This window comes from Anoplolepis gracilipes, chromosome 14 (assembly GCF_047496725.1).
Source record: "Anoplolepis gracilipes chromosome 14, ASM4749672v1, whole genome shotgun sequence".
In the NCBI taxonomy this organism is placed as follows: Eukaryota; Metazoa; Arthropoda; class Insecta; order Hymenoptera; family Formicidae; genus Anoplolepis; species Anoplolepis gracilipes.
The window spans coordinates 7,416,856-7,437,863 of record NC_132983.1 but is presented as its reverse complement, the minus strand read 5'-3'; the positions used below and the strand labels follow the sequence as shown (position 1 = coordinate 7,437,863).

The 21,008-nt window shown below is 39.6% G+C and overlaps 1 protein-coding gene and 1 pseudogene across 1 annotated transcript; both read left to right on the top strand.

Moving 5' to 3' along the window:
• Positions 1–956: 956 nt before the first annotated feature.
• LOC140673488 (uncharacterized) lies at positions 957–2,501 on the top strand (annotated as a pseudogene).
• A 3,976-nt stretch (positions 2,502–6,477) lies between these two features.
• Positions 6,478–9,342, top strand: LOC140673487 (uncharacterized). The gene is given in 3 exon segments (XM_072906472.1): positions 6,478–7,254; positions 7,355–8,096; positions 8,099–9,342. Coding segments are annotated over 3 exon segments (2,763 nt in total).
• The last annotated feature ends 11,666 nt before the right edge of the window (positions 9,343–21,008 follow it).

Genomic DNA, 21,008 nt, shown 5'->3' with positions numbered 1-21,008 from the left:
CATTCCAAAATTTAAAATCAGTTGACAGTACATCAGATTCATTTCGGTCACTCGCTGACTCAAGCAATTCATCTACACTACGGGAGTTCCGTTTACGTCTTAAAACCTATTAGAGTCAGTGCTCAACAAAGACCACCCGCCGAGTAAGACCACAACTGGAGCCACAACTACACCAGCAGCTAAAACGCAACCAATCTGCCTAAATAGTAAGTTTAATTTCCTTCTCTTTTGTTTTTTTTCCTCTCATCGTCTCCTTTCCCCTTTATTCAACCTTATTCTTTATTTAAAATGCCTAAAATCGCGCCGACCCGCCGATTCTCGCGAGCCAACCGAGACCATAGATCGAACGACACGACCGTGTGCGAAATCGTGCCGTAACATACACAACACTGTTCGTAAATCTTTATTATTATTTTTTTTTCTTATTATAAACTATTGTACAAATACCAACCAGAATAAAATCTTTAGACTCACACTCGTTCCCCTTCTTTTCTGGTTGATGACCTCCGTACTTTTGTAACACCCGCGATCCACACACACACACTCATACAAATAATTTTAAGGCGGATTTGATAATATCAATAAAGTTATATGTATAATGGTAGGGATCAATTGAATAAATGTTAATTTAAAAATTAAATGATCGGTCAACTTATTTAACTCCCTCACTCCCTCCACGCGAAAGATCACACAAGGTCCCGTCCCGCGTAAAAGAGATTCGATTCTCTTACCAAAAAGGGACCACCGAGAGAGCGTTCGCATAACAGAGTAATAACGACATCCGTCGTTTACCTGTTTGCTAATCTGCAGCTCGCTCGACCGAGTCACTCATCGATAAGACTTTTGACATCGGAACAGTTCTTGTTACGCCTATCCTCTCTACGGGCCTGGACGTAACATACTGAAAAATTGGGGGCTCGTCCGGGATTGATTGAAATGTGTGATCTTAAGCTAGAATGAGTAAAGGGACTAGAGGGCAAACCGATAAAGACGAAGTAGAACGAAATTTTCAATTAGCGCTAGAGAAACACAAACGGCCGAAATTCGATAAACCAGAACCACCTTACACTTCAACACCTACTACATCTACTTCCACACGATCTCCGAAAATTATTAATTTTTCTTCAATGGAAGTAACCACTGAGACAAGTAGTGAACAACATTCCTATGCTAGTGGCACGCCTGATAGCGATATTTCTGTAAACGACGCGGAATATAAAATTGAAATAGAGTTAGAAAATTTTTACGATAACACCATGACGCAGAATAATCCTTTCGCTACTCTTAAATACGCGGTCGAGGCCGTTCTTTATTTTGACGGTCAAAATATTCCGTTAAATTATTTTATCGAGGGATGTGAAAAAGCAAAATCTATGCTACCTAAAGAAACAGAACCACAGCTAACAAGAATAATAAGAACGAGAATAATCGGTGAAGCCCGTCGCACGATACAAGATCAAAATTTTGATAGCGTTTCACAATTAACCACTTACTTAAAACAGATATACGGGCCAACTAAAAATATTTATCAATTGCAAGGAGAATTAGGGTGTATATATCAAAAGGGCGACGAAAATGTAGTAACATACGCAAACAGAGTTAAATTCCTAGGAAAACAAATTTTAGAAGCATATAAAACCGCAGGAAATATTGCGGTTGATCAGAGTATTAAGGCATCATTAGAAAAGGACATGAACAAATGCTTCATTAAAGGATTAAAACCAGAAATCGAGCAAAGAATCTCGAAAACTTTAGAAGTAGATGCGACAGTAGCCGACGCTCTAAGAATAGAGAGAGAGCTTCGGGAAATGACAGAATTACGACAGGGACCACTCGGGAAGACAAAAGAACACCAGCTCAAGAGAAATCAGTCAAATCTGTTATAAGCAAGGGCACGTGGCCAATGACTGCAGAAAATATTTACAGGTATCTCAGACCACTAACAACCGCACAGATTTAGGAACGGACATTCTAATCTGCCAGATTTGCAAAAAACAAGGACACACCGCGGACAAGTGCCGGTATCGCGACCCTCAAGTCCGTTGATCGGTCAATATAATACAAGAAAAATTAATTACATGTTAATTATGTTCAAAATCCGGTCACAATGCAAAAATTTGTCAACAAGGTAATGTGAACAATACAACTAACAGAATTTCAATAATTTGTCAATGGTGCGAAAAACCTGGACATTCAGCTAATAACTGTTGGAGGAAACAAAATGAAAACCGGCCCAAGACCACATGTCAATTTGTAATAATTACGGGCATGTTGCAAAGGATTGCCGATCCAGCATGAACCAACAGGGAAGAACCGGAAACTCTTTGTTTTGTCGATACTGCAAGGAACAAGGACACCTGTTAGAAAATTGCCAAGTGCGCCTTGCTAATAATCAAAAGAAAAACAAGGCACAGGGAAACTACAATGACCCCTCGACATCGGGTGCGCAGCAGGGGCCCGAACAAGAAAAGCGCCCACACAAAACTCAAATAGTCGAGTAGGTAAAACCGAAACAAAAATAAGACCTGTAACTGTAAATCTCGACAAACAGAGTCGCGTGCTTACTGTCCAAATAACCATAAGTGACACGATTAAGATAATTTTTATGTTAGACACAGGATCCGGACCAAACGTTAATAAAGAAAACTTCGTACCTGAAGGAATAAGTATTAACTGTACGAACATCTTAAAATTAAACGGTATAAATAATTATCCTGTTTACACTCTGGGCGAAATTACGCTAATTCTCTTCGAAAGACCGGTTACCTTCCATATCGTTTCTAGCGATTTCCCAATCTCGCAATCTGGGATTCTCGGAAATGATTTTTTCGAACAAACCTCGTCGAAAATCGACTACGCCCAAGAACATTTAAACGTTTCCGGAATAAACATACCTTTCTTGTCACCTGAAACTATTACAGTGGCTCCTCGTTCCGAATCAGTATTTTATGTAAGAGTGGAAAACCCAAAGATAAAAGTCGGATATATAGCAAGATTAAAAATAGCACCTGGAATTCATTTAGGGGATACTATCGTTGAAAACATCAATAGAAAAGCATATTTAAACATTATAAGCACTCTAGATGAAGAAATGGAAGTTCAAGTTCCTACCTTACGCTTGAAATCTTTAAGCGATCTATTCAACAATCACGAACCAGAGGAAACTTTAACTAATCCAACGGAAGAAGAATTTACAAATAACGAAATAAAAAACGAAAATCAACAAAATCCTACCATCGAAGAAACTCATTATGAAGATGAAGAAGAAAAAATTAATCAAGAAGAAATTGAAAATAATAATAAAAATAAAATTGAGAGGGAAATTAAAAACATCAATAATTCAAAATTTTCCGGAGAGAAAAGTTACCAAATCTCTCCTAAAAATCTCGAAGGTCCAACCATCCTCGGAGGGGGAAGTTACCAAACCTCTCCTAAAAAATTAACTAATTCCAAAATCTCCAGAGGTTACCAAGCCTTCCAAAAGGGAGATAATTCTAGGATTTCGGAGGGAAATTTCCAAACCTCGACAGAAAATCCTAGCTCCGTCGATTACGAGGAGGGAGGTTTCCAAACCTCACTATCACTATGTGATTCGACAAAAACCTATAAGGGAAGAAGCCCTTTATTCTTCTCAGATTTTAAATTTACGCAGGTTGGACTACTTACAGAAACAAATAAAATTAAATCAGAAACCTCTCACGTTACCAAAGAAGAGCATTCTAAAGGAGCTCAAGAAAATAATTGAAATGAAAGAAAATTTTTAAAAATTAAATACAAAAATAAACCGTCTTCAGAAGTTTCTTCCCTTTTATTAAATCAATCTCAAGAAATTATAAAAAATTCCAAAGCTACGCGCAAATCAAAACATAAAGAAAGTTCACCAATCAAGAGTGAAAAATGTTTAACAATTACCGAAGAAGAAAAGGACGGTCGACTCACCGAAATTATACAATCATTAAGATTGGAACATTTAAACGGAATCGAGAGAGACAGTATAATAAAGTTAATAACGGATAGTCAAGATAGATTCTATATTCCGGGAGAAAAATTAACTGCAACGCACGTGATACAACATAAAATACCAACCACAGATAATCAACCTATAAATACCGACAATGCCGTTTTCCTCAGACGCATAAGGAAGAAATAAATAAACAGGTAGAGGAACTCGTTGAAGGAGGAATCGTAAAACATTCACAGTCTCCATACAATACTCCCATATGGATAGTATCAAAAAAGGAGGATTCAAAAGGAAATAAGTGATGGAGAAAGGTTCTAGACTTCCGCGCCTTAAATGATAAAACCATTGGGGACGCATATCCGTTACCAAATATTGTCGATATATTAGATCAATTAGGAGGAGCGCGATATTTTTCGATATGCGATTTAGCATCCGGATTTCACCAGATTAAAATGGATCTTGAAGACTGTCATAAAACAGCTTTTACAACCCCTTATGGACACTATGAATTCGACCGGATGCCTTTCGGTCTAAAAAACGCACCTGCTACTTTCCAACGCCTAATGGACTTAGTATTAACTGGGTTACAAGGACAAGAATTATTCGTCTACATGGACGATATCGTTATCTACGCTACTTCTTTAGAAGAACATGAAAGAAAATATAACGCTTTAATAGAACGACTCCGTAAGGCTAATCTAAAATTGCAACCAGATAAATGCGAATTTTTGAAAACAGAAATAATGTATCTAGGACACGTAATTAGCAGGGACGGAGTAAAACCAGATCCGAAAAAATTAGAAGCAGTACAACAATTTCCAAGACCCAAGACGCCGAAAAACATTAAACAATTCTTAGGACTTGCAGGATATTATAGACGATTTATACCAAATTTTTCCCAATTTGCCAAACCATTAACAATATTATTGAAAAACGATACCCACTTTGAATGGACACCTGTACAAGAAGAATCTTTTCAATTTTTAAAACAAAAATTATGTGAGGAACCGGTATTACAGTATCCAGACTTTTTTAAACCGTTTATTTTAACTACAGACGCCTCTGGAATAGCTGTGGGCGGCATATTATCGCAGGGAGAAATAAATAAAGATCGCCCCATAGCATATGCCTCACGAACTTTAACAGACAATGAATTAAAATACGACACTTACGAGAAGGAAGCATTAGCTATCGTCTACTGCGTTAAACATTTTCGACCTTATTTATACGGAAGGAGATTCACTCTAGTTACAGATCATAAATCATTAATGTGGTTTAAGAACGCGCAAGATGCAAATATGCGAATACTGCGCTGGAGATTAAAATTATCAGAATACGATTACGATGTCGTATATAAAGCTGGGAAAACTAACATGAACGCAGATGCATTATCACGAAATCCTGTAGATTTTCAAGGAACAGATTGTAAAATTATGAAAAATAAAATTTTAAACCCAGATAACCCAAGAGACGCAGAAATAATTTCCAGAATGTTAGATGAATCAGATAACGAAGAAGAAGATGACAATTTTACTTTACACTTCTCAGACAACGAAACAGACGATGAGATAGATAAAATAGAATACGAAATAAACGAAACAGACCAAACAATCGATACAGATACATTACCCTGCACACTCGAAAAATTAAATAAAATTCCCGAATCACAGATTACTCAAAATAAAATACAAACAAGAAGTCAAACAGCAAGATTAGATTTTAAACAAAACGAAATGACTAAAGAACTTCCTAATAACAACACGGAAGAACCCGAAGAAAGAAATGATCCGCCGGATAAAGACAACGATACCGAAGAAAAAGACAAAGAGGAAATTATCAACCAAAATCTAAAATCACGGAAAATAAAACCTCACCTTCAAAAATTACGCGGACTTAATGTCATAGAATCCCGCGAACTATTATTCCTACGAAAAGACAACGTAGCATATTTCGTCGACACTAACGGGAACCCTTTGGATTCTGGTTCACAAAAACTCTTCGAGAGAAACGAGTTACCAAACCTAAGGTCCCTTACCTTAAACGAACCTAAGGTCATAAAACATAAAAGTTTTTACCACATAGCCTTACTCGTTAGCGAAATGCAACAGAAAGGACCAACGCTAACTCTAAACCGAATTGTCGCCGCTATAACTAATTTGCGCGATATAAGTGAAGAATTAAATTTAGGAACAATTAGTATTGCAAAGACTGAAATGATCAATAATGTACCGTGGAGTAATATTAAATCATCACTACAGTTAACATTCTTTGATGCACCGACTAAAATAATTATTTGCAACGGATTAATTAAATATCCTCCTAAAGACTTACGACCTATTATTATCGGAGAAATGCACTGTCTACCTACGGGAGGACATCGTGGTGTCACAAAAACATATAGCAGAATCAAGCATAACTATTACTGGGAAAATTTAAAACTAGACGTTCAACAATACATTCAACAATGTTTACAATGCCAATTAAAAAAACTCGTTCGAGTTAAAACTAAATAACCAATGATAATCACCGACACGCCAGGATCTTCTTTCGATAAAGTTGCGATGGATATTGTAGGACCACTACCGAAAACCGAAAGAGGCAACGAATATATTTTAACGTTACAAGACCAATTAACAAAATTTTGCATGGGAGTACCGTTACCAAATGAAACCTCCGAAACCATTGCAGAAGCTTTTGTGGATAGATTCATCTGCATACTCGGAGCACCGAAGGCAGTATTGACAGACCAAGGACGGAACTTTATTAGTGATTTAATGAAGAAGGTTGCCAAATTATTCAGAATTCGCAAATTTCGCACAACTGCCTTTCATCCTCAATCAAACGGGTCACTAGAACGATCACACCACGCATTAGGAGAATATCTGAAAAAATATGCAAATGAACAAAAAGAATGGGATAGATGGATCAGTCTCGCGATGTTTAATTACAATACCAGCGTACACGAGGCAACTAAACACACTCCATACGAACTAGTTTTCGGTAAAATAGCGAGAATTCCATCAAACGAACCTCTCGCATCAGAAGATAAATTAGCAAGTTACGACGAATACTTAATAAATCTAGCCACACAGTTACATACGATTCAAAGAAACGCGCGCGATAACGTCATACAGGCAAAAATTAAATCAAAAACCCATTATGATAAGAAAATCAACCCACAAAAATTTAAACCGGGAGACCAGGTATTTTTGTTAAAAGGTCCGAAACCAGGTAAATTCGGAGATCAATATACTGGACCTCACGAAGTTTTAGAAATCTTAAATAAAAACAACGTAAAAGTTAGGATAAAGAAAAATAGTCGAATTGTACATCCGAATCGGTTGCGAATATCACATATCAGACCAAATGTTAATTAATTATATGCACTTTCAGATGGATTCCAGAATTAGGAAAATTGTCGCAATAATAACAATGTTAATGATTAAATTTTATCAAACACATGGAATAATAGGCTACGATTGTGGATCTCCTACAACAAATTTAACTACCTTATCGCTATTAACTATCGGCGAATGTGACATTCCAGTACAAAAAGTTAATCAAGATCAAATATACCTTCAGTTACTACAAATCAACGAATTCGAATCTGTACAAGTAATACAATGCAAAGTCGAAATCGACCGGATAATCAGAAAATGCGGAATGTTTTCTCATAGTATGGATGTGTATAACGGAAAATATTCATATGTGGAAGAAATACCTCGCGAAGCATGCAAACGAATGCATAATCAAGGCAGTTATCAATTAGGAAGTACATACATATCCGGTTTAAAATCTAACCAGACAACCACACGACCAATAATGCTCGCTGGCAGCGTCGACAATAGCGGAGCATGTATCGGAGGAGCATACTCCGATCCTTATGGAACATGGGCAGATGTAATCGTACTAGCGAGTGTAAAAATTACATTGCAAGATTATACCGCCGACGTACGAATAAATACCAACCGGGTACAACTCAGATCCGGCGTCACGTGTGAATTTGGCGCTACATATTGCACTGACATAGAAGGAGGAGATACATACTGGGACCCTGAACCAACCGATACTTGCAAATTTTCCAACTACAGATTACTATTCGAAGGATATGCACACAAAGTATCGACGACAATAGATATCACTCTCAAACAATTTATTCATTAGTCACACAAGAAGTCATTTTCGCGCTGACTAGTAAAGGGAAACAAGACGTTTGTGGATATTCACTCATCCGAACTGAACATCCAAAATTACTGATTTTCGAAACAGTACGCGGAAGCCAAATTTTCAAGAAATATTCTCGTACTTCAAATCTTGATATGTTCACCTACATGAACTCGAAATTCGTGTATGTAGAAAAACACATCCGCACTCAAATAAACGAACTATATAGAAATATATTACAGCATCAATGCAAATTAGAACGAAAAATGTTACGAAACGCACTAGCCATAGCTAGTCAAACACCGGATATTTTTGCATATCATTTAATGAATGGACCTGGATACATGGCTTTCCGAGCAGGAGAAGTAATTCACATAATAAAATGTGTGCCAGTCGATGTAAAACTCGCGCGAACCAAGGAATGTTACGACCAATTACCAGTAATTAGAGGAAATCAAACACACTTTTTAACGCCTCAAACTCACATACTATTACGACAAGGAACACAAACCGCCTGCAACCCGTTCGCACCTGCCATGTACCTTTTGGGAGATTCATGGTACAAATTTTTACCGAATCCAGTGGACACCCTACCACCGACCATTATGAAACCATTAACCAAACCTACCTGGAAGTACATAAGCCCAGGGTGACTCGCAACCAGCGGTATATATTCTGAAAACGAACTGAAAGAACTAAGAAATCACATAATGTTCCCCGCTGAGCGGCCCGCACTTCTAAATACGGTAGCAACGGGAGTAATGGGAATGTCCAGTTCACTACAGGAAGGATCAATCTCCAACCTTTTAGACGAAGCTTCAGTGGAAAAAATAGCCGCCTCTGCTTGGAAAAAATTTTGGAACAAATTTCTGATTTTCGGAAATATTAGCGCTGGAATAATCGGAATATATTTAACCGCAAGAGTTTCTAAATTAATCCTAGACACACTCGTGCACGGATACGCACTACATACCGTATATGGATGGTCACTGTATTTATTTGGAGCAGTTTGGGATTTTCTCACTCATTTTTTATTGCATCTAGGACGACAAAAACGTTCCGAAAAGATACCGCCGAGTGCACCGCACGAAGACAATAAAACCATAACAAAACCAACTACGCAAGGAAACTATAATTTAGACACTTCAGAAAGAAACGCGATATATCCTCTGCTGCATACACGAGAAAACGCGAATTATACAGAACTAAAAGAATAAAAATAGATATACCTCATAATCACCCATAGGAATAATAATAATAATAATAATAATAACAGTAATAATAACAATTAAAAAAAAGGGGGGAAATAAATGATAAAAATAATAAAATTGATCAAACAATACACGCAGAACGGTTCCTTTTTCCACCCCCTTTCCCTCCCTAAATATAAAAAAAAACCCACCTTTTTAATCCATACTAAACAATTTTAGAAATGGAAATCAAAGGCATCAACACTCATGATTTAACCCGTGGACGCCTGGAAATACGAACTATCCAGGTGGAATCCCCACATCTCATATGGCTACACTTAAAAAACAGCGAGAAGGACCTAGCAGAACTTCTGGAAGAATTAAACTTCCGGATGGATCGACGACATACCTACCTCCACATATGGCCCGAACACCTGAAAGAAAACGAACCAGTTGCCGTAAAGATAAAGGACCTATGGCAACGCGGTCTCATTACTAAAATAAATAGGACAACGAGCATGGTAAAAATCGATCTAAAGGATTGGGGAGCGACCATCTGGAGACGGATGTCACAAGTGTTTCTCCTAGAAGACCGATTTCGAGAGCTCTCGTGGCAAGCCATCAGTGCGGCCTAGCATATACGGCCCCCTCTTGGAAAACCACCAAATGGCCACAAAAGACGATCGCGCTATGCAAGATCCTAGCAGAAAAACAGGAGGGGTGGATGAAAATAGTTCACCCCCTTGGCGACGGGGCCGCCATGATCAAGTTGATTATACATAACCAATATAACGACGGCGCTTGCAATTTACGAGACTCATTAATCCAACTAGGGCATGCTCAGCGACTGCGCTAAAACATCCGTATCGCCTACCGTTAAAAAAAAAAAAAAAACCTACACTTTCCTTTTTATTACATTAATTAAAATAAGAAAAAAAAACTACATATATACATGTATACAATAGTGATAATAATAATAATAATAATAATAATAATAATAATAATAAAATATATATACATATATATAAAAATCTCACTTTCTTTATATATTTGCCCAATTGATTAACATAAAGATAAAAGAAAAAATTTTTTATATATATACCTCACACCCACAATATCACATAACAGAATTATTCTAGAATATTACATATACATTGCATAATTACGTTAACATATGTATGATATCATTATAAGATAGTTTAATATCCACGTATAAAAAAAAAATGCAAAACAATCTTGCTTAATAGTTTAATTCCACAAACAGCATAAAAATACTTAACTATTATTCCTTCGCTGAGAGCAATAAAAACGTCACCCGGGAAAACAAAGATCTAAACCTTCGACGATGGTCAAGGAAAAGTAATACAACACTCCTTTGGCTTTTCTTTTCTCTTTCTTAAAACGTAAGAGGAGATAGTTTTGCATTTTAACATAAAAAAAAAAAAAAAAAAAAAGTGTAAAAGGAAGACGAAAGAAATAGGAAGAAGTTTTGGAGGTTGCTTTTTTCTTTCCTCTTTTTTTCTTTATAAACAAACAGCGTGCGAAAACAGACACATAAGCAAACTTAAACGAAATTAGTTGAAGAGAAAAACATATCTCTCCCCTTTTTCTGCAAATGTTGGGTTTCTCCCCAACATTTGTTTAAGGCCGGGGGTGTTACGTCCTGTCGGCTCCACGTTTTTCCTCCCACAAAATGAACAATAATCGTCCGATCGGTCACAAAAAAAAAACGGGTCGCGCAATAGAAAAGAACCGTTATTATCAAATAATGTTTAGACCTACTAAAAACGATATCTAAACAAATACCGGAAGGGATCAATAACGAAATTCTCTAAACAACGAAACAGACAAACACAGCTGCATAATCTTAAGAAAGAAACAAATAATGCCGCTACGCACTGTCGGCTCCACATTTTTCCTCCCACGAAAATGAAGCAAAAATCGCCCGACTAATCATAAAAGGGATCACGCGACGAAAAATATTTTAAAACATTGAAATCGATGTTCAAAGGAAACGACCGGAAAGGATCGATAGTGAGATCCTCTAAATGAATAAATCAACAAACACAGCTGCATAATCCTAAGAAAGAAACAAATAATGCCGCTACGCACTGTCGGCTCCACGTCTTTACCTTCTATAAAAATAAAGCAATAATTGCCCGACCAGTCATAAGAGGGCCGCGGAACGAAAAATATGTTTTAAACATTGAAATCGATGTTCAAAGAAATGACCGAAAAGGACCGAAAGTGAGATCTCCTAAATAAATAATGGATAAAAACAGCCGCATAATCCCAGGAGATAACCAAATGAAGAATCTCCAAATTTCCTAAGAGGCCGTACAGAGCCCACCAATCAGCAACAATCAAAAATAAGGAGGAGAAGGATCTCACCGAACGACAGCTTTTACACGTCAAAATCTCAAAAATACTCCCGCCCAAATTGTTAACACGCCCTCAAGATTTAATATAAAAAGGGAAGACTCGCGCATTACCATCATTCCAAAATTTAAAATCAGTTGACAGTACATCAGATTCATTTCGGTCGCTCGCTGACTCAAGCAATTTATCTACACTACGGGAGTTCCGTTTACGTCTCAAAACTATTAGAGTCAGTGCTCAACAAGACGACCCGCCGAGTAAGAGCACAACTACACCAGCAGCTAGGACGCAACCAATCTGCCTAAGTAGTAAGTTTAATTTCCTTCTCTTTTGGTTTGTTTTTTTTTCATCGTCTCCCTTCCCCTTTATTCAACCTTATTCTTTATTTAAAATGCCTAAAATCGCGTCGACCCGCCGATTCTCGCGAGCAAATCGAGACAATAGATCGGACGACACGACCGAGAACGAAATCAACAGTTTAGATTCCCCCTTTTCTTCACCGCAGTATTCGCGCTGCTCCACTCCGTTAAAAACCCTTTTCCCATCTACTCATAGTTACCCTGAAGTAGATTTTCCTTCCCCATCGTATTCCCCCGTACCCCTTTCACCTTCAGTCATCGATATATCCGACGATTCACCGCCGTCGTCTCCTCTAACATTTTCCGATTCCTTGTCCGTAATCCTCTCGGACAATTCATCGAGCCACACGATAGAATTACCCGACTCCTCTTTGGAATACTCTCCAGCAGACTCTGACACCTCTGCGCTCCCCTCCTTAGAATCAAAACTTGCATCCATATCCGATTCCGCTCTCCTCAGCATTATAGATAGCGTCTTCGAAGACATCGACATCGCGCAGTAACACACATAACACCGTTCCCAAATTATAATTATTATTATTTTTCTTTTTTTCTTATTATAAACTATTGTACAAATACCAACCAGAATAAAATCTTTAGACTCGCACTCGTTCCCCTTCTTTTCTTTTCGGAGGTTGATGACCTCCGTACTTTTGTAACACCCGCGATCCACACACACAAATACACACACACACTCATACAAATAATTTTAAGGATTTGATAATATCAATAAAGTTATATGTATAATGGTAGGGATCAATTGAATAAATGTTAATTTAAAAATTAAATGATCGGTAAACTTATTTAACTCCCTCACTCCCTCCACGCGAAAGATCACACAAGGTCCCGTCCCGCGTAAAAGAGATTCGATTCTCTTACCAAAAAGGGACCACCGAGAGAGCGTTCGTATAACAGAGTAATAACGACACCCGTCGTTTACCTATTTGCTAACCTGCAGCTCGCTCGACCGAGTCACTCGTCGAAGACTTTTGACATCGGAACAGTTCTTTGTTACGCCCTTCCTCTGACCCATCCTCTCTACGGGCCTGGACGTAACAATTGGTTATTTCCGAAAATTTATTAGGAATTATTCGACGAAAGCTAAACCTCTTTTTAATCTATTAAAAAAATCGGTGGAGTTCGATTTCGACGGTCAATGCATGTCAGCGTTTCAACAACTTAAAAATGAATTGTGTTCTCGACCCGTTCTTGCTATCTATAATCCGCAAACAGAAACGCAATTACACACGGACGCAAGTTCTCAAAAGCTTAGCACGATTTTATTACAAAAATTTAATAATAAAAATTGGCTACCGGTCGCGCACTTTAGTCAATCTACGAATCAAGCAGAATCGAGATACCAAAGTTTCGAGTTAGAAATGTTAGCTATCGTTAAGGCAATCGAGAGATTTCATATCTATTTGTACGGTCTCGGATTCACAATAGTAACGGATTGTAATGCACTGGTCCATGCCGTAAATAAGGCGAATCTTAACCCGCGGATAGCTCGGTGGACATTGAATCTTCAAAACTATCGATTCAAGTTATCGCACCGGTCAGGCAAGCAAATGCCACACGTAGACGCATTGAGTCGTCAGATCGCATATATTGAATCTATTCCGCTAGAAAGGGAACTCGAATTTGAACAATTGCAGGATGCAAAAATTAAAGAGATTGCGCAAAGGTTAGAATACGCGAATGATGATAAGTTTGAATTGATCGATGGCCTGGTATACAAAAAAGGGCCAGATCGCTCTTATTTCGTAGTCCCGGAAGTCATGCACAGCAGTCTTAATAGAGCACACCACGACGATATGGCTCATTGTGGTTTAGAAAAAACTTTCCAGAGAATTCAGGAAAATTACTGGTTTCCTTCCATGCGGAAAAAGATATGCGATTATATCGATAATTGCCTTATTTGCCTTACTCATAATTCGGGCGGTAATATCCGTGAGAGCGAGTGTCAAATTCCACAAACGCCTGCGTCACCTTGTAAAAAATTGTATATAGATCATTTTGGTCCGTTAAAGGAAACGCAAGATGGCTTTAAATACATATTGGTAGTGGTGGACGCATATACGAGATTTACGTAGCTTTTTCCAACTAAAACGACATCAACGAGAGAGATCTGTGAAAATTTAAAATTTACATTCAATATATTTGGTACACCCGAATACATCGTATCGGATAGAGATACCGCGTTCACATCGCAAGATTTCGAAAAATTCGTTGCCGACAATAACATTATTTATAAAGTAACGGTCGCGGCCCCTTGGGCTAATGGCATGGTTGAGCGCGTAAACAGATTTTTGAAAACAACGCTCAGTAAACTGGTAATTGACCCGCGAGATTGGAAAAAAGTCATCTCGATAAAGCGTTACATATAATAAATAACACCTACCATAGCTCGATAAAAACATCACCGTCTAAACTTCTTTTCGGTTATCATCAAAGAAATCATTTTGATTCTTCACTCTCGGAGGTAATCAAAGTGTTTGCGCAAATTGAAACGGATTTGAACGCGGAACGCGACAAATTACGCGAAGTTGCAAAGTTAGCCACACCACAGATGCAAAATTATAATAAGCAGCTGTCTGACGCTAGACACAAAAAGCCCACGAAATACAAAGAAAATGACTTCGTGCTAGTAAGGGTCAATCAGAGGAAACGAGGCGAAAATCAAAAATTAAAACCGGTATATAAAGGACCTTACAGAATAGCAAAGGTCTTAGATAAAAATCGTTACGTTGTGCAGGATATTCCTGGGCATAATATATCTGCGAAACCGTATAATACTATCTTGTCACCAGGTAGAATTAAGCCATGGGTTAAGCCAATTATCGATCATTCTAATTAAAATATGTAAACGCTTTTATTTAATATTGTATGTATTTGGTACTTTTTTTGACACGTTTATGTAAAAAAAAAAAAAAAAAAAGAACCAGAAATTTCTCTCTATGTGAATGACATTGACTTGTTAAAAATATTTTTCATGTATATGACGATATTGTAATATAAACAATTTTTGTATCTTTAAAAAAAAAAAAAAGAGAAGAATGTTATAAGCAAAACTTTAATGTATATACAGGATGTCCGGTAATAACCATCTTGCTCATATACAGGTAGAGCAGGTCAAACTGAGTAAAAAAGTCCTCTATCATTTTTCGATTTTCGAAATAATTATCGAGAAATTAATTAAAAAAGATCGGCGAATCCGAGCGAGTAAAGCGCGCGCGGCGAGAAGGCCGTCCCACCGCTACGCGGTTACTAGGCGTGCTACTCATACGCATCCATTTTCAGTCGTAGACCACTCCTCCTATCATTCAATGAGCGCCTAATAACCGCGCAGCAGTAGGATGGGCCTTCTCACCGCGCGCTTGTACTCGCCCAGATTTGTCAATCTTTGGTAATTAATTTCTCGATAATTATTTCGAAAATCGAAAAATGGTAGACGACTTTTCTATTTAGTTTGACCTGGTCTACCTGTATATAAGCGGTTGGCGGTGAGGCGGTTATTACCAGACACCCTGTGTATATTGTAAATATTTCTCACTGTAACATTCGAGGTGAATGAGATGTCAGAGCGGCCGAATTGTAAGATATAATTTTGTACACCCGTTATATGAATCGACGTCTGCGCGATGAGGCGCGCGCAGGATTCCGTCGGTGGCGTGATTTTGGAGCGAGAATCGATATAAAAAGGGAGACATTTTATTGTGAGCTCTCTTTTCTGTCTGCGAGCGATCCAAGTATTTTATATCAATATATTTTATTATCGAACCGTTATTTGAACAGTATTGGAGTTCGTGGTTTGTTAAATTATCGCTGCCGTTGATCATAATAAAGTCAGTGAGTTTAAAACATTAAAAAAAATAACTATCTCTGTCATTTTTATCCTGACATTAGTAATTATCCTTGTGTATTCACACGTGGCCTATCGAGGCATAAAATTATAATCGGCGCTGATTTTCTCGCGCATTACGGGCTCCTCGTGGATCTGCGCAATTCTCGTCTCATCGATCAGACGACGAGTTTAACCGCGCGCGGGCGTTGCATCCGATGCGATGCGCCCAACGTAAAGACGGTTACAGAAGTGACTCAATACCACCGGCTGCTGGAACAATACACGGATATTACGAGGCCGGAGGGACGTCCGAGGGAAGTGATTCACACCACGCGACACTATATTGAGACGACACCCGGACCGCCTGTCGCATGCGGACCGAGAAGACTCGCGCCGGATCGTTTGGCGGCCGCAAAAAAGGAGTTTCGACGAATGGTGGAAGCTGGAATCGCGCGGCCTTCAAAGAGTTGTTGGTCAGCGCCTTTATACATGGTGCCGAAGAAAGGAGAGGAGTGGCGACCCTGCAGAGATTACAGGGGACTAAACGCGCGGACGATTCCGGACCGATATCTGGTGCGACACATACAGGATTTCGCGCAGGCCCTTGGCGAAAAGAAACTTTTTACGACGATAGATCTAGTCCGGGCATATCATCAGATTCCGATGGCGGAGGAGCACATATCGAAGACGGCGATCACCACACCGTTTGGCATGTACGAATTTCCCTACATGTCATTTGGTTTACGTAACGCGGCGCAGACATTCCAGAGATTCATCGACGAGGTGTTGCGCGACTTCGAGTTTTGTTACGCGTAGATTGACGACATCCTCGTCGTCAGAGGAGGAACACCGCGAACATCTGCAAGCTTTATTCGAGCGTCTGCGGGAATTCGGTGTGGTGATTAATCCGGCGAAGTGCATGTTCGGTCAACGGAGAGTGGAATTCCTCGGATAGGAGGTTTCCGACGAGGGAACTCGACCGCTACCGGCACGGATGAAGGCGATCCTTGAGTGTCAAGCGCCGAGGACGGCGAAGGAGCTCCGGAGATACTTAGGCATGGTGAATTTTTATCGAAGATTCCTGCCGAGAGCTGCCGAAATGTTGGCGCCGCTGGACGACCTCCTCCACGGCAACGTCAAGGGAAAGACGCCGGTACCGTGGACGCCGCGGGCCCAAGAGGCATTCGAAAAATCGAAAGAAAATCTGGCACAAGCCGCTCTTTTGAGGCACCCCAGGATGAACGCGGAGCTCGCTCTGTTTGCCGACGCGTCCGTGCAGAGCATAGGCGCGACCTTACAACAGCGAGGGACCGACGGCTGGGAGCCTTTAGCCTTCTTCTCAAAGAAGCTAAGCCCAGCCGAATCAAAATATAGCGCTTACGACAAGGAACTGTTGGCTATATACCTGGCAGTCAAGCATTTTCGGCACATGTTGGAGGCACGCACGTTCGCGATATATACGGATCACAAGCCAATAACGTTCGCTTTTTGACAGAAACCCGAGAAGAGCACGCCGCGCCAGTTCCGCCACTTGGATTATATCGGGTAGTTTACCACCGACATTCGGCATGTGACGGGTGAGGAGAATGTCGTGGCCGACGCGCTATCAAGGATCGAGGAGCTCCAGTCTCCCATGGACTACGCCGCGCTGGCGGAGTCACAGGGGACGGACGAGGAGCTCGAGAAGTACCTGCAACGGGAGACTGGACTGCAACTAGGCAAGGTGGAGATTCCTGGAACGGGGATAGCGGTGTACTGCGATACGACGGCGCCGCGGCCGTTCACAACTTGGCGCACCCGGGGATTAAGGCGACGGGCAAACTCGTGGCGCAGCGCTACGTCTGGCCGTCGATGCGTGCGGATTGCCGTAACTGGGCGCGGGCTTGTGTGCCCTGTCAACGGTCCAAGGTGTCTCGGCATGTTTCGGCACCCATTGGGAAATTTGCCGCTCCATCCGGCAGATTCGAGCACGTCCATCTCGATATCATCATAATGCCAGTTTCAGAGGGAAAACGATATTGCCTCACGTGTGTGGACCGCTTTACGTGATGGCCGGAGGCATTCCCCTTACGAGACCAGGAAGCGGAGACGGTTGCGAGAGAATTTTACGAGGGTTGGATTTGCCGAGCGGGAACAAATGTATATCGCGCATCGGATTGGTACCTCTTCTCGTTATCGTTAGTTTTTAGTTCGTAAGCACGTAGACGACCGCAAGGGAAGTCTCATTATATTATATTGTATCATTTTTTTTTTTGCGTAAAGAGTCTCGAATCGGTATTGACGCGCACGAATTGTGTAGAAATGTACAGTAGTTATGCGTAAGGTGTTCAAGCTGTTGGCATATCGACGACTTAAACCGATACAGGTCGTGTGTTGAGCGAGGGAAGCGAAACCCGTGCATATCAAGCTCACAGCGATGCAGCGTATGCGTGAATATCGTGCTATCGGTATAGCACTGGCGGGAGAGTATTGTAGCGATTACATCGGCATAGTCGATCGTAATAATCGACCCGAGTTGCGCTCACACAAACACAGTCACATATATACAGACATATACACGCGACAGGTATAGAGACGGAGATAAATATGAAAACACAACAGACGAGACAGAAAGACAAAGTCGAAAACTTGAAGCGAAAGATAAAATAAGAAAATAGAAACGGAGACGATTCGGGAAGATTCTTGAAGGTCGAAAGAGAGACGTTAGGCAGATGGATAACGTTTCGTCGAGGCAGGATTAGAGAGTCGACCGTGAACGCGTGCGGACGTGCGTTTAGAGGCGATACTTCCGATTCTAGTGTGTAAGACAAAGAAAGTACATTATACGATTTTGAATAAGTAAAGCTCGCAATCCTTATTATCCCTGACTCCGAACGATTTAAAGGCAATAATAGCCAAAGTTTAAAATATTTTTTCCGTTCCGCGGCCCTTTTATGACTGGTCGGGCAATTATTGCTTCATCTTTATAAGAGGTAAAGACGTGGAACCGACAGTGCGTAGCGGCATTATTTGTTTCTTTCTTAAGATTATGCAGCTGTGTTTGTCTATTTATTCATTTAGAGGATATTGGTCCTTTCCGGTCGTTTCTTTGGACATCGTTTTCAATGTTTAAAATATTTTTCGTCGCGCGATCCTTTTTATGATTGGTCGGGCGATTATTGCTTCATCTTTATAGGAGGTGAAGGCGTGGAGCCGACAGTACATAGCGGCATTATTTGTCCGTTTCTTAAGATTATGCAGTTGTGTTTGTCCTGTTTCGTTGTTTTAGAGGATTTCGTTATTAATCCCTTCCGGTATTTGTTTAGATATCGTTTTTAGTAGGTCTAAACATTATTTGATAATAACGGTTCTTTTCTATTGCGCGACCCGTTTTTTTGTGACCGGTCGGACGATTATTATTTTATTTTCGTGGGAGGAAAAACGTGGAGCCGACAGGACATAAAATAAATATTGGTTAAAGAAAAATAAAATTGTGTTTTTACAAACACAATTTTATTTTTCTTTAACCAATTTTTATTTTCATAGAAAAGTGTATATTGTAGTAGTGTTATAGTGGGGATTCTAAGCCATGGGGTGCTGAGGGGAGTGCGGGGACGGGGGTATCTGAGAGGCGCGAGGGGTCTGTTAGGGAAAGGGGGGGGAAGGGTCCTACACACGTTCGAAAGTAGATGTTTATCTTTGCAGTTGATTTTATAGCCGGGGAATATTTTAGAAGTCATAAAACTGTTTTTTTTTTCTAGTTTTATGATCATTTTATGACCATTAGAATATTATGAAAAAAGAGATTTTAAGCGCCGACGTTCGGCAGCTTTGTACCCTTGCGGAAAATCTTCCATAAAACTGGAGCAAAATATCTTCCATAATTTTTTAGGGAAAGAACTGCAACTGCAAGATGTTTATCTTTGGAGTTTATTTATAGTCGGGGGACATTTTAGAAACCATAAAAGTGTTTTTTTTTCTCTTTTTTTTCTAATTTTTTATGATCATTTTATGACCATTAGAATATTATGGAAAAAGAGATTTTAAGCGCCGACGTTCGGCAGCTTTGTACCCTCGCGGAAAATCTCCCATAAAACTGGAGCGAAACATCTTCCATAATTTTTAAGGAAAGAATGCAACGCACCAGCGCCAACATTCGGCTGCTCGAATTTGAGAATCTGTCTCCGCGTTAAAACGTATTCAACAGTCGTCGAGTGTCTTTCGATTTAGTGCTAAAATGAATATAGAAGATGTGATTGTTATCGAAAACAATGAAGACAATGAAGATGTGGTTATCATCGACGACAGCGATGAAGAAGTGGAAATAGTGAATGACTCTGATTATGAGAGTGATCCGGAAGACTATTTGAATGAACAAGTAGTGCCGTTAGTGCGTGAAGATTTACGAATTATAACTGAACGGCAGGAAATGTGTAACATCATATTTTATTACGAAGTAAAAAAGTATGACAACGACGAGGAAAATAGTGAAAAATTTTGTTCGGGATGTTTCATCGAAGTTCAAGATTCATATACACAAGGTAAAATTGTGTATAAACATGAAACTGGACAATATATTTATCACGGTTGGAACTCGTGTAATAATTGTGGACACTCACTGTGCCAAGTAATAGCATGTAGTGTGTGCCGTTTTTGTGCGCAGCAATAAACTTTTGTAGACATTTGCTAGGACTAAGTGCTGTGAAAAATGGTGACCGAAAAACTATTGAATGCGGTGGTGGAGTTTCAACGAAATCGCGAACTTGACATAAAAAATTCTTCAACAGTGATCTTTAAACTACAAAGTTATATATGGACGAATGAAAACAACAGACTAAGGGGAAAACCTTGCGAGAATTGCTGTTTACCAGGCGGAAATCGGCAAGCATGTCCTGAGCAGTTACAAGAAATCCATCGGGAAGTCCGTCAACATATCGATAACATGTATCTACAACATGTTATCGACAATGATCCAGATTCTGATACTGATTCTGATCAGTAATTGTAAGTAATCCTTGATGTGTAAGATTCTTTTTCAAATTATGAAAATATTAATAAATTTTTTTTTTTTTTTTTTTTTTTTTTTTTCTGTTATGCAGGAGCCCTGCCTGGACGCCACTACCACCGCCCGG